At 39.6% G+C, this 14,430-nt stretch overlaps 1 protein-coding gene across 1 annotated transcript; it reads right to left on the reverse strand.

Moving 5' to 3' along the window:
• Window positions 1-2,012: 2,012 nt before the first annotated feature.
• Window positions 2,013-13,816, reverse strand: LOC146685564 (protein LBH-like). The gene is made up of 4 exons (XM_085441614.1): window positions 13,605-13,816; window positions 6,153-6,231; window positions 4,087-4,261; window positions 2,013-3,065 (listed from the first exon to the last, which is right to left on the reverse strand). Exons 2-4 carry the CDS (start codon window positions 6,228-6,230, stop codon window positions 2,998-3,000), a joined length of 321 nt encoding a protein of 106 aa, XP_085297740.1. The 5' UTR covers window position 6,231; window positions 13,605-13,816; the 3' UTR covers window positions 2,013-2,997.
• Window positions 13,817-14,430: the final 614 nt, after the last annotated feature.

Raw genomic sequence — 14,430 nt, forward strand, 5'->3', positions numbered from 1 at the left:
AAAATTCATTTAATATTTGGAATAATGCATTTTCTTAATCAGCAAAAAGCAACAAAATGTCCACAGCAGAGCCCACAGTGGTGTCTCAAAGTGGCATTCTGGCTACTAATGCAGCTGTTCTTACTAAATTTGCGCTATTCACCTCTGCTTTCTATTTCTTTGGAAAATAAGGAGCTGGATAAATTCTGACTGACCGAATCCCAATCACCATACCCATCTGCACATACAGGTGCCAAAAAAATATTCTTCCTTCTTGTGAATTTTTTATATACGACCTAAACCTTCATCTGAATTTAACACGTTCATATTTACTGCTAATCCTTGACATTCACGTACTTTTGCACCTTAGTGAAATATCGTCATGATGTTGGGTTTCTGTTGATTTCCTGTTTTAATTTAATCATTTTTAGTCACATTGTGGTTTGGCACCTCTCCTTCTTGTTTATCTTAGTTTTGCCTCCTTTATTATTGTGTTCAGATGAACTGGGGCATAAGTACAATGTACCTGCAAAGCCTTGATGGTGTTGTTCTTCGCAGAGTTTGACACTCTGGTTTCTTGAGAAACAGAAATGTGAGGCTTTCACCTACCAGTTTATTGCTTCACAGTTTTGAACAACACTGAAATTGCTGACAGGCATCGAACGCTCTGTGTCAAAAAAGCACAGTCAAAGGAAGCCTTTGTAAATCCAACACTGCAAAGGTCTTTTTGATCTTGCTTTGGGTTTTGCCACGTCTTGCAAAAGGGAAGCAGAGGCCCACAAAGAAATATACAAGAGAGAAATGTGTGCAACATCAAGCAAGAGGGCAACTGGATTTACCACAGTTTTCCCTCTCCACGGTATGTGTCATGACGAAGGCATTAAATCAGGGTTTACATAAACTTAAACCTAGCTTTAGAGGGGATTTTTCATGTCTTCTACCTACCATTTAAATGGTTTTTGTTGTGCTGCAGGTAGCACTTTTGGATCCTAAATTGTCTTGAGGCACTAGAGACTTTTTCAGCAGTAATGTAGAACACAAAAAAACATTTCTGGAGACTACCTCCGGGTAAGTATTGACTGAGGAAGTCCCCAGGGAACTGCACACCTTGTTGCTTTGATGTTGTTGCATGCCTAGTACCGTTTTGGATAGAATGACTAGCTAGTATGCTCATATTTTACTTTGATTTATGGTCATGGTCATTTCTTTCAGAAATACATCTCAAACTGACAATAAAAAAGAGAGACACTGTATCCCACAAAAGTATCACAAACTATGCAGAATCCGGTTATCCTTCTTGATCCAGTGTGTCAGTTCCTGCATGATCCAGAGAGAATTTTTAGCCTTGCTCAAGACACACAGTCTTGGGACTGCTCTTGTTTGCTGGTTGTTCCGTTTTTTATGAGTATGACCAAAAATGTATTCTTGTAACAATGTATCCAGTGTAAGTCTGCACTATTAATAGTGTACTTCCTAGGGCTGCTCAACCAACAAAAAACTGCAATTCTATAAAACAACTGTATCCCCTTAAGTGGGATTTAGTTGAACTTTAAGTATTGCCAGTTCTAAATAAAAACAGCGAGCATAAAGTGGAAATAGGAAGAGGTAATGGGTATACAGTCATCTGATAGGGAGTTGGGCCCAGACTCACAGGTGTTTTTGACTGTAAACCATGTTACAAGAGCATCTGCCAGCTTGCAGTCTCCACTAATGTAGTGGGGAAAATCCAGACAGCAAGAGTCCAAGGAGCAGCAATTCGCTCATTTTGGGAGACCTGCATCATATCCACACAGAGAGATGGAGAGTTGAATCTGACAACCAATTATATCTGTTGAAACCTTTTGTGCTTTTTCCTCCTTCTACTTTCCTCTTTCCATCAATTTAACTTTGAGCTGAGAGACTTTGTGCAGGGATGCAAAAGGTCATCTAGATCTATCAAAAACATCTTACATTTCAAAAATGCATAAATATTTTTGAGAAAGTAACGTAAACTTCACTTTCCCCATAAGCAGTAAAACCACTGGGACCACAAATTAAAGAACATTTCAAAAGGTTTATTACTTGTGCAATAATTTAGGCTTCCAGTATTTTTAAAAAATATGCCTGTGACAAGCAACACACATCTAAAATACACTGGTTCTTTTTACTTCTGTAGTCTGTAACAAAATGGACTGCCTTTGATTTCTTGGGACCATATTGCTCCAATATCTTAAATAAAACAACAGTTACATTCCCTTTAAAACTAAGAAGACAGTGATTACATACTTTAATATTTTAATGAATATTGTAACATCTAATAAAGCAATGGATCTGTTGTGAAATTCTCAAATACTCAAAGCTAATATTACAAAGTTAATAGTGAGACCAAGATCACCCAAACTACAGCAGTCGGCACCGAACAAACAGTGATGTAATCTGCACCTAAATGTAAATACAGTAGCTACCTTTATTAGTAGTAGTATGGCACACATGAGCTAAATACTTAATACAGCATTTAGAAACATCTGTCCAGATCACATGTGCAGATGATTCCGTGGGCATCTGGATGGTGAGGGCTTGGAGCCAGAGAGAGGAAATTTGTTAACTTAATTCAAAATCTATATTTACAAAGCTGGAAATGTCAAAACAGTCATTTTAGACCTGGGAATTCTCAAATTAAAACCTATTGCCAAAACTTTTTTTTCTTGAAAAATGCTTCAACATGCCATCTTTGTCCCCATAAATCTTAGTTTACACATGTCAAAACAAGCTCCATCATTACAGATGTAATGGAAAGATACAGATTTGGGGAAAAACAAAAAAACAAAAAAGCGCCTTCGGCGTCTTTATTCTTAAGGTGCTGAAGTAACTGGCTCCAAGCCCGTGAGCTGGGGTTTGGGAATCTGTTTTCTACCCTTCCTACTCTGTCTCTCTGATCTTTCTATCCGCACATTGCACTCCTCTATCTGACTCATTTTCATTCATTCCAAGTCTGGATACACTCATAGTAACAGTTTATATCACAGGAAGCGAGTTTGTTCAGTTGGAGTCCTGCATTTCCACTCCTGAAGCTTCTTCAGCTCCACCTTCACTGGACTGCTCCTCATCTGGAAAAAAAAACACATAGAGGATTTTTCATCAGTTTTTCTAACAGGCTACTTTCATTTCTGTGTTTCTGTGCATTTGAAGCTAAAGGTTTAAGATAGAATTAGATGAGAGGATTACTATCGCTATGGTGCGCTCGCCAGCAGCCTGGAACACATGTAGTCTTGTCATCGCCATGAGGTTTAATGCTGCTCTTCTGCTTTCATTTTACAACATCAAGTGCTACTGACAAGAGGTAACCAACCAGAGGTAGGTCCATACTCAGTGGCATAAACTGAGGTAAAAAACTATCCCTTCAAATGACTCGCTGTAAGTGGAAAAAATGTGCTGTTATCCTGAATTGTATGAATTCGTGCTTTGTCCAGGAGCCAGCTGATAAGACAGAGTCGATAACGGCATTCGTTTTTCACCTCACTGATGCATATAATCACGATATTATGGTGGCGCATATCACTGCATGTCTGCTCTTGAGTGTTTCCTCATTTTTGTTCTGCTCATGAAGTAGGAATGACTGCAAAGTGTACACTTAGCATAAAGAACCAATGACAGGAAGCCATTACAGGAAGTAACCTTTTATAGTGATGCTATAAGCAACTGATGTTCATTTCTTAAGGCAAGTCAGGGGAAACTATGCAAATAACTCACATGTCTCAGCTGCTTGTAGGGCTATATGCCCTTCAGTGCTATATATAAGTTGAAGAATCTTTAACTTATATATATTTGGTGTATTTGTACTTTTGGCACCTCAGTAAGGTGTAAAAATACTGCTGTCACACTATGATTGACCTGAGTAGGATATTAAATGACAACTTTCATTTTGACTTGGAGTCATTTCAATTTGTTGTAGTGGTACTTTTCTTTAAGTGAAGTTTCAGTATATGTACACTTTTGCCAACAGCCAAATACCTTCTGGTCTTCTAATTACGTGCATGTGACTTTTATTTACACAACTTCTTATCAGACCACTTCGAATCTAACTGTGCCAAAAAGCCAAGGCAATGTTAGTTTCTCTTTCCTTTTCACCTTCAGTTTGCTCATCCGTACGCTTTCTCTCAGTCTGGGCGTCTGCAGAGCTCGGATCATCCGGGGGCCAGCGGAGTTCTCCACTCTCCACCTCACTTCCGTCTGTTGGCTCCACGACTATAGAGGGAAGCCTCTTGGACAACTTTGGATACCTTTCATGGGTATCTGGGAAGATCTGTTTAAAGTTTATGTAAGGTTAAAACGAGGGCTTCATATTTGTGGGGATGAAAAGGTCACTGTGGGTACCACATGTGAAAGAACAATAATGCGGTAAAAATTGGATTAAAAAAACAGAAACTGTCTGCATCAGATGGAAGATTTGAGACAGACTTCGTGTAAAGTCTTTGCATGACACTCAGTTGAAGTTTCATAGGTACATGCTTGGATTTAACATAAAAAACATGATGAATGGTAAATGGTAGATGAAGGTCAGTCTGCTCTGACTGGTCGTCTGGCTTAGAGAAAACAAGGAATTGGTTACCTGGTAACGCCAATGCACGAATAGAAAAGCAACCCTGTAACATTGTAACACTGGTTCTTCTAAAGAGCCAGCAGGTCTTTGAGGTTTTCTTCCACTTGCAATGCAAAACTGCCAAAACTGCAGTTTCTCAAATGCCACTGAACAGCTGTTAGTCTATTCAAGTGTTGGCCTTCAGTCATTCAGATACAGGCTATTTTTTACATAAATGTGTCATGGCTGTATTTTACTTGATCTACTCTTGATACTTTAATCCTATACTTAGAGAGTTCTTAGGAAATGCATCAGACAAAATTATTAAGCTATAACTTATAAACTGTTTAGTTTATTTTTAACCACAACTAGCACAGCAGATATCTTCTGCCAAAAAAATTGTTGTTTCTTTTTTTATTTCAAAAGGCTTCAAAGACAGTCAGTCTTCTAGCGATCTGGGCAATTTATAGAAATTCAGAAAGAATGCAACATGTGCAGTTGCAATCCTGTTTGCACCTAACCACCTAACCTCAAACTTAACAGCGTTCATTCAGGCTTGTGTTGTGCGGAAAGTGAAGGATTAATGTTTGCAGGTCCAGAATGGAAAGCTGACCAGGGTGCTCATCCACACGTGAACTCGACACATTCATCATCAGATTAACGGAGATGTCTGAAACGGGTTTACAGCTAATCTCCCCCCTTTCTGACAACTAAATGCATTTAAATGATATTAAGGCCTAAAGTGATGAATAATTAGGGGTATGGATGTTGTTTTTTCTTGTTCAGTTTAGTTTTGCTAAAAGACAGTCTAAAGAGTTGATAATTTTAAACATGCTTTATTTATCCATTGTCAGCATGCCGTTTAATATTGCTCTAGCTAGCTAACACAGCTAGTTAGCTAGTGCTGGCCTTAAATGACAACTTCTCAGGTCTAACCTCTCCTATGACTTAACTTAAAAATAAAAAGATCAAAAAGAAAAACATCTACATACAAAAACAACGTGGTTCCAAAATGGTCAACAAACCAAAAGGTGACGTCTTGATGACAGCGTCTGAACTTGAAACAAAAAAGGTGGCGCCTCTTTTTTTTTTTTTTTTTATTTCCAGTGGAATAAATTAGCCATTCTCTAGGTATTTGAAAGGGTGTAATGTTCATATTTAGTGTGTAACTTCTTCGTGGGACTTCATGTATTACTTTTCAGATATTTCAATGTGGATCAAACAAACATTGTTATTAGCTATGCTGCTAATATGGCTAGTAATTTAAATAACACAGGGAGGAGCTAATAACATGTATTCACTGACTCAGCCATAAATCTAACCACAAGTAATAGTTAATGAAACACATTATGACAAAATATGTTATTTAAACTGTTGATATTATACAGTCAATAATTTAGCTGTCCATTTGTTGGATACGCCATTTACCATTTGTTCAAAGCAGCACTGAGTCCAGCTAATGACCTTTGTCATATCAACCAGCATTTTATGGTTGCTCATCACTTCTGTGACTCACCGCTGTATGCTTTCTGCTTTCTGCTTTCTGCTCAAATGAAACGAGACTGGTTTGAAATTGTCTAATTGCACATATTCGCACACACAAAGCAAAGGATACTGTGGCCTGATCTCCTCCTGCTCCTCCCCCGCTGAAGTCCTCTGTCCCCGGCTCCAGAGAGTTCATCACCTCAGTCATCCTGGAGAAAATCACAAGTCAATAAACTGTCTTCACTTTGTTTCTCTGCTCTTTCCTTCCTTTTTTGTCTTAAGCTGGGTTATGTGACACACTGTCTGTTCAAGGTTCTCTGATTTTACTTGCACCCTCTGCGTTAAAACGGCATTTTTCACGATAGTTACTTATGTCGAATTTTAGCTTAGGAGATTATTTATAGGACTAATAGGACTAACAGTGTTTCTGGTAATACAGAAGTTTGTTCTAGGTTGATTCGCCCCTATTTCTGGCACTAACTGGCTAACAGTAATGGGCAATTAGTGTTAATGGTCACAAACACTAAAAAAAAGTCAGGCAGTGGTGATTAACAAATGCTCAACAATGAAGGCTGACAGCAACGGCTGACTAGCAACTCGATGTGTAACATGTATAACACTATCCAATACAGTCTGATGTACTTTCCGTACTTCTGGTAAACTAGGACCAACATGTTTTATTTCTAAAACAACGGCTATGGAGGTTTCATGTAGCGTTTTCAGTGGCATTTCGTCACGCATGCAAATGACTTCCTCAGTTTCAACTGACTGCAGCTTTCTCCAGCTTTATAAACAGTACATTTGAATAATGACCAAAACTAGCATCATTCCCTAACCACAATTCACTGATTAACACTTCAAGTTCACCAGGAACTTGACTTAGTATATATGAAGGAGGATAAGAAAATAAAAGGTTAGCTTTCTTAGACTGTGAAGTTCCCATCACTATTGCAGGATATTTGAAAGTTGATGTGTGCCGTGAACGAATGTAACTGTATTAGGAGTTAGGGTTTGACTCTCGTAATCCACCGAAGAGCAAACTGGGTTTCATCAGGACACAACAAAACAGAGCAAACACCATCGCCACACAAACGGAAGCCAAGGAAGCGAAAGAGCATCATATCAAAAAGGCCCTTTGTAAATGTGGGTATCCCAGCTGGGTAGTCGTCAAAGCTGGCAAGGCACCTAAAGAATGTTCCAGGCAAGCCAGAAGAGAACAAGGACAACTGTTGCCACCTAAACAAAAGCCTTTAGTGACCACTTATGAGTCAGGCATATTAGAAAAGCTGAGATGCACTTTTTTCAATACAACGCATCTCTGTGGCTTTCTAACCCTAAAACAGAAACACCAAAAATATGTGCACCCCAAGGATTGGGTTCCCGGGGTACAAACAGTAATATAATGTATGCTGTCAAGTGCTAGGGGGATTGGAGGATTAAACAAACTCTGGCTAAGCAGATGGCACAACACAGAAGAGATACCTTGTCAGGCAACGACTCTATTTATACCTAAAGACCAGTTCCCAGTTCGAGCAGGAGGTCAAGGGATCCATTCATGTGAAAAGGGAAAGATCGTCTCTGAACAGAGCCGGGAACCTAAGGATACATCTTTTACCGTCTTACAGTGCTGTGACTGCAGCCATTCCCTGACTCTCTTTGAATGGCACTAATGGCCATTAATCTATAGTCATGACAATTTTTATATAACTGATCAAGTCACTGACGTCACAGCCCATCATGCTAGTTTTGGTCATTATGCAAATTTACTGCTGATAAGGTGGGTAAAGGTGCAGTCAGCTAAGTATGAAGAAGTCACTTGGATGAGTGAGGAAATGTTTCTCGACTAGATGAACAAAGTTACATTTCTGGGTCAGTTAATAATTGTTTCCCCTCCCAGATATTCTACAATCAGCTCTTAGTGGTATTATTGCAAAGTGCAGGTGTTTAGGAACCTCAGCGACTCATGTCAGACCATGTAAAGTCACAGAGGTGCTTAATATGTAACAGTTGCCAACACTCTGTCATCTCAACACTCGAAGGCTGACAGCACTTCAGAGTATTCCAAACCTCCTCTGACATTAACATCAGCACAAAAACTGTGTGCTGGGAGCTTCATGACATGGGTTTCCATCACTGTGCAGCTCTTGTAAGTTTAATATGTAGGTGGCCAAGTACTTTTATCTATATAGTGTGTCTAATTAAATTTGATTAACACTAGGACACCAGGTGTAGGAGTAACTTGTAATATAAGTATGATGATAAAATTGTAATATGCTCCCCATAATAACATGGTACAGCTATTCTGCTTCAATTAATAGAACACAAGATAAACATCTATTATTTAAAAACAATAAATAATGTGTTTAAGTGAAGGAAAAGGTAGCTCTGAAAAGCAGGTGTTTAATATTTATCCAGTGTACTTTACCAGTTCATTAAACTAGCTCTCTCCCCTAACCCTGAGGTGAGTTTCTTTTTCTTCACTGTCATGGAGTCAAGGAGTAATAACTCTGATAAGCCAGGTTTGTTTAGAGTATACCTGTTTTTATACTTGCAATATTGCAAGTATTAGTAACTCTACTGCAAGAAACTACCCAATATATTCCATTATAAATATTTTGGCCTACCAATACTTCACAACTGTTGGGCCAAAAACACTACGAGTGAAAGTTCTGCTACAGTGGCATAGTTTGAATGTAAGCCTTATGATTCAGCGGTGTAAACTATTTCAAGATAGCACAGTTAGTTCCTTATTTTGTAAGAGGGGTGTAAAAGAAGTATTTTCTTCCCCTGCAAGGGTTCAACAAAAAAATGACTTCCCATCTCGTCGTCTTCTCAATAAAACGTTAGGATGTTAGGAGGTTAACGACGGCTTCAGCAGAACCTTTTGGAGGTATGGTCCAAAAACAGGAGAAATGAAGACTGATGTTTAGTATTCACCACACACCGCTTCAACACTACTACTTATAACTGCATCAACCAGCTACCAACATGTTTTCATGTGTTCAGTTCTTTCTTACCAGAATATGATGCTCTCTTTGTTTTAATGGCCCCATTTAGAACAGAACAGATGGCAAAGCAGGTTAGGCTACCTTGAAAAGTCAATAACATAAGAGTGCGCAGTGTCACCTGGTTACTGAGTCAGATCCACCCCTCGCTCAATACTTCTAGTTTCAAAACACCAGGATGGCAAAGGCCACAGCAAAATTGGTGCTTTGAGTGCAGTGAGCATGAACCAAACCAGAAAAGCTGTAGCCAGACGAGCAATGAGCTAAAACTTACAATCAAGCTCCGAAAGCTGGAATTTGATACTTATACATATGTTATATCTGGTTTAACCGCTGTTATGAGCAGCAGACCACAATGCAAAATTATACCACCCTTCACCTCTGCCGCATCTATGATTTTGTTAAGTTGAAACACCTGATTACAGACTATAATGCAAGCCTGATTCTGTTTTTATGGAGATATTAAGACATCACTCCTTATCCATTTAATAACATCCAAGTACAGCGTTCTGGTTGGTGGTGAAGGGCAGACTTTACGTGTGATAAGTTATCAGAAACACCACTTTCCATACAATCAGACCGGCAGTTCCTGTTGCCATGGGGACGAGCGATTGAGATTTTATTCCTCTGATTGTCTGAGTAGTGCACTTTGCACACAAGGCTGAGGGCTGATTTGGGGGTATTCATGTGTGCCGTTATGCAGCAATTACCACCATCAGGACGGGGTTGTGCAGTTTGTGAGACTTCTCTGTTAAACCTGGAATTGCTGCTGCCCTTCATCATCGTTTCCGTGAAGAGACAATGCAGCCTTTATTCCTCCTCTGAGGCTCCTATTGTTCCTCTGGAGGGAATCTGTGCGGTCACTCCAGTCAGTCTTATGTTAAAAAACCAAAAAAAAAAGCTGTGTTGCTCTCTAGGTATCAACTGGAGAGGCCTGTGGAGCTCTGCGCATGATTTCAGTCTGATCTTGTTTCGAGAAGTGCACTCACTCTGCAGGGATGTGAAGCGTAACAGACACAAGAATTTAAATGTTGCTGCCAGGCGTGACGCTTCAGTCATGCCTTTTTTTTGGTAGCGGAATAATTATTTCTTATTTGAGTCATTAGGTCTGAACAGGATTATCCATGTGTTAATGTCTTTGTTCACAGGAAGCTACCTCACTTCTGCCTCAGCAGAGACATGAACTGTTAAGATGCTTTTCAATTTATGCAACAAAAGAAAAAAACAAGTATTAAGAAACAATTAGGGCTAAAATTAAAGTTTATTTCTAAATATTTGATGTGATTTACATTATTTAAATACAAGAAAGTTTAAATCTATAAAATTAAGCAGTATTAATATGTTCTGATTTTACTGCCTCTGTTGGAGATGGAGCTGCAGTGATATGTTGCCTTACTAATAAACAGAAATATAAGAAAAACTTTTGATTATGCAAAAAAGTCACTATTATCACGAGTCAAGCAAAAAATCTATTTAGTGCATTTCCTCATCATAGATGACAGTAAATCTAAATGTTTCTGGATAGCTGGTTAGACTGTTTAAATGAAAGAATTAAGGTATTTTTTTACTATTACGTCATTACTGGAAATAATAATTGTCTTGAGTGGGGTGCAAGTTTAATTCTTGCCACAAAAATCATAAAGGTCTAAGATTTATCCAGATCATTTACTTAAAGGAATTAGTCCAGAATTTCCTAGGTGTAGAAAAATCTTTTACCAGCTCTTTATCTTCTGTAGGATATTAAAGGTTGATGGGAATTTGCCTAACCAGTCTACATGCACATTGTGGACTTGGAGAGCGAATTCTCCTGGGGATCCTGTGGGGCTACTTTGGAAGGATGGGGTATCTGACCCATTGTTACAGCCCATTAGGTTGCTGTACAACCACAGTGAGAGTTTGGTCCATATTGGCAACAACAGTTCAGGATCATTCTTGTTTGTGTTGGACTCCTCCAGAGCTGCCCTTTGTCACTGATTCTGTTCATAATGTTTATAGACAAAGTTTCTAGGCCATGTAAGAGAGGGTCTCCCCTTTGGTGGTTGCAGGATCTCTTTTCTACTTTTTGCAGATGATGTGACTCTGTTGCCTTTATCAGTTGGCAACTTCCACCTCACACTGGTGTAGTTTGCTGCAACAGGAATAAGAATTAGCACTTCAGAGTCTGAAGCCATGAATTTTAGTAGGAAAAGGGTGGACCATCCACTCTGGGTCAAGAATAAGTTGCTACCCCAGGTGGGTCTTGTTCATGAGTGTCATTGTGCCATGTCTCAATCAATGTAGGCGATGGACCGCTTCGTTGTGGTGAAGTGAGAGCTTAGCGTGAAAAGAAAGTTCGATTTACCAGTCGATCTACGTTCCTACTCTCAACTACGGTCAAGAGCTCTGGGTCGTGACTCAAAGAATGAAACTGTAGATACAAGTGCATACAAGTGGAACAGTTTCCTCCGAAAGCTGGCTAGGCTATCCTTTAGCGATAGGGTGAGGAGTTCATTCTGAAGGGACTCAAGAGTAGAGATGCTACTGTTCCACATCAAAAGGAGCCAGTTGAGGTGGGTTAGCACATCTGACTAGGATGCCTCTTGGATGCCTCCTACACAAGGTGTTCCAGCATGACCTCTCCAGGAAGAGGCTCCAGGGCAGACCTAGGGACACACTGAAGAATTTATACCCCTTGGTTGGCTTGGGAACATCTCAGTGACTTCCTCTGCACGAGCTGGAGGAGGTGACTGGTGAGAGGGAGGTCAGGGTTTCTCTCCTTAGACTCCTGCCCCCTCATCCCAGACTCAGATGAGCAGCAGAAAATAGATGAATGGATGGATTTAGAAAAATCTGGATTTGCAAAGTCACTACCAGCTATTGCAATTCTGTCAAGTAAAAATGGCACCATTCTGCAGGCGGCATCAACAGTATCATTACTACATGATGGTTGTGTACTTCCACCAAAAAGTCAAGATGCAGTTTTCATCTGTCTCTGTTCAGAATTGACCTTTGACCTTTTGGATGTAAAATGTCACTTTGTTTTACACTCTCAGTCAGTCAGTGTGAAATTTCGTTGCTGTTACTTATATGAAAAATATATTTTGTAAGGTTAAAAAAAAACCTCTGACCACCAAATTTTCATCAGGTAAGTGCACATAGGGGTGGTCGCAAATAAAGATTCCTTTATGGCTTTCAAGACAAAAAATGGGAAAAGATGGATGGATACAGGTATGGATGGATGACAACCCCATTACATAATGACTATTGCCACAATTGTTACCAGTGCACATGAATACAACCGTAAAAGAAATGTAAAGCAACAGACTGCATTAAAAAAAGGATAATTTTGTAATTTTCCCCAAGTCTCGCGTTTGTTCTCAGTTTCAGGATTTTTTACTATTCTCTACTAATAATGGCTCAATCTCCTACCGGCTGGCTCTACCTCACCGTCACCACATTGGGTAGGATGCTGCATTTCATGTAGCAGTTATGTAGATTTCGTCACTTGGAAGGCTCAGTGAGCCTCTACTCCAGAAAGAAATCCTCTTCATTAGCGTTAAAATAACAGAATAAGGTTTGGAGCCTGATGTTCCCACCTCCTAGTATATTTTAAATGCCTGATTTCAATGTGGACTAGACCCAACATCTTAAGAAAGACAAGAGCCACTGTCTCCTGTTTTATCATTTCCATTTACGTTTTGGGTGAAACGGATACGTCTGATGTCAGGGATAAAAATTCCTCTCGCTCATGTCCATCAGTAGATTCATCGTGGTGAAGACTGTCCAAACTGTCTTTTCCCAGAGGCTGTTCAGCAGCAGTCACTTGAACTCCACAATTTCATTTTTGCAGATATAAAGGTGTATTAAGGTGGAATGGCTTCTCCGCGCTCTCCTCTCTCATCGCGCCAGCTTCACTTCAAACACCTTTTCCATTTCTGCTATTAAATCAGAGCCAGAAGCAGCAGCACCTCCTCAAATGCAGGTTTGCTGCAGAAATCCAGCAAGTTTTCACAACCCAAGGAAAGAGGAAAAATCCAACCCGCGGTCAAAAATAGTGATGCTCTCTCTCTCTCTCTCTCATACAGCTTACTAAAAACACTCCACTGCTCAGTTTCAGTTGGAAATCAATGTGATTTCTCCAGTGTTTGCTGCCCTAATTCACATTTCCTGTTCTAGTTTTTAAGGCGCACTCAGCTGATGCTTTAATTATTGTTATTAATATTATTATTATTATTATTATTATTTAAATAAAACTGGTATTTAAAATATACACATTGTGCTGTATTGGAGCAGAGGTTCATCTGCATGATATACAACAGGTAGGTAGTAGATTTACACGATTAAAACAGCTCGTCCTACACGGAAACGGGCTGATTTGCGCTTTTCTGCCCGCAACCCCAAACTCCAGTTCAGAAAGTCTCTGCAAAACAGGTTTTGTGATTTTCCTAAACCTCCGAGGTGCACTTTAGATTAGTTACATAAACAGTAATTTAGTTACTTTTAGGAAAAGTGAATTAAGCTACTTCTAGTAAGGAAATAAAGAATGAATGGGGCTTAACGCGTCCAAGTTGGCTAAAATGCGGATGAAAGCTTCGTACCTGTCTGCAGGCTGATCCAGTGTCTCAGAGCAGGAGGCTCTCCGTCCTCAGCTGCCTCATCACACTGATATTGCTCCTGATGCTGCTGCTGATGATGATGATGGTGATGATGATGATGACGATGATGATGCTGACTGTTGTGGGCGACAGGCGGAGGGGCACGCAAGGCTCTGTGGTAAAGTTACCACTCGCAGTCAAGTGTTCAGAGCCTGCGCATTGAAGCGGAGCTAGTGCTGCCTTCAAAGCCTGTCGGGAAAAGGCGGGCTATCGAGAGAATCTCGTTCAAGACTGTATGTCAAAAAGTACGTGGGCACCTCTGCTTTACATTTTATGTTTCTATTTTTTGGTTATTACATTCCTGAAAATAACTGAATAGCAATAAATAACTACTGTATCTAAGTAATAATAATAATAATAATGATAATAATAACTTTTAAAATACCCAAAATTAGTATTATTCCACAGAATGTGTAGCTTTTTGTTTTTGTTTTGTTTTTGGGTGGGGATGGGGGGGGGGGGGGGGGGGTAATCAAAATTAGGGATGCCAAACATAAGGCCCACGGGCCAGAATCAGCCAGGGAAAGACTCCAATCCAAGCAACTGGAAAGCTTTTGGAAAATGTCAAAGAGATTGAACTTAACTGTATTATAGTTTAACAGCTTTTCCTATTGATGCAGATGTCCCCCATCGCCATGCATTGCCGTAGTAGTTAAATATTAGATAAAATAGCAGAAAGGGTTTTTACCCTTTTTTACTCTCTGCTATATTTATTATGTTTGAGACACCCAGGATATAAAATAAGTTTGGCATTCCTGATGTAGATGGT

The sequence above is a fragment of the Copadichromis virginalis genome, linkage group LG19, assembly GCF_057382275.1.
Source record: "Copadichromis virginalis isolate Kocher_CV1m ecotype Utaka linkage group LG19, C_Virginalis_male_GT1.1, whole genome shotgun sequence".
Lineage (NCBI taxonomy): Eukaryota > Metazoa > Chordata > Actinopteri > Cichliformes > Cichlidae > Copadichromis > Copadichromis virginalis.

Coding starts and splice junctions, on each gene's coding strand:
- LOC146685564 (XM_085441614.1), bottom strand. CDS start 6,230: ATGACTGAGGTGATGAACTCTCTGGAGCCGGGGACAGAGGACTTCAGC. Junction 4,262..6,152: donor CAGGAGGAGATCAGGCCACA/GTATCCTTTGCT, acceptor AACTTTAAACAG/ATCTTCCCAGATACCCATGA. Junction 3,066..4,086: donor TACGGATGAGCAAACTGAAG/GTGAAAAGGAAA, acceptor TTTTTTTTCCAG/ATGAGGAGCAGTCCAGTGAA.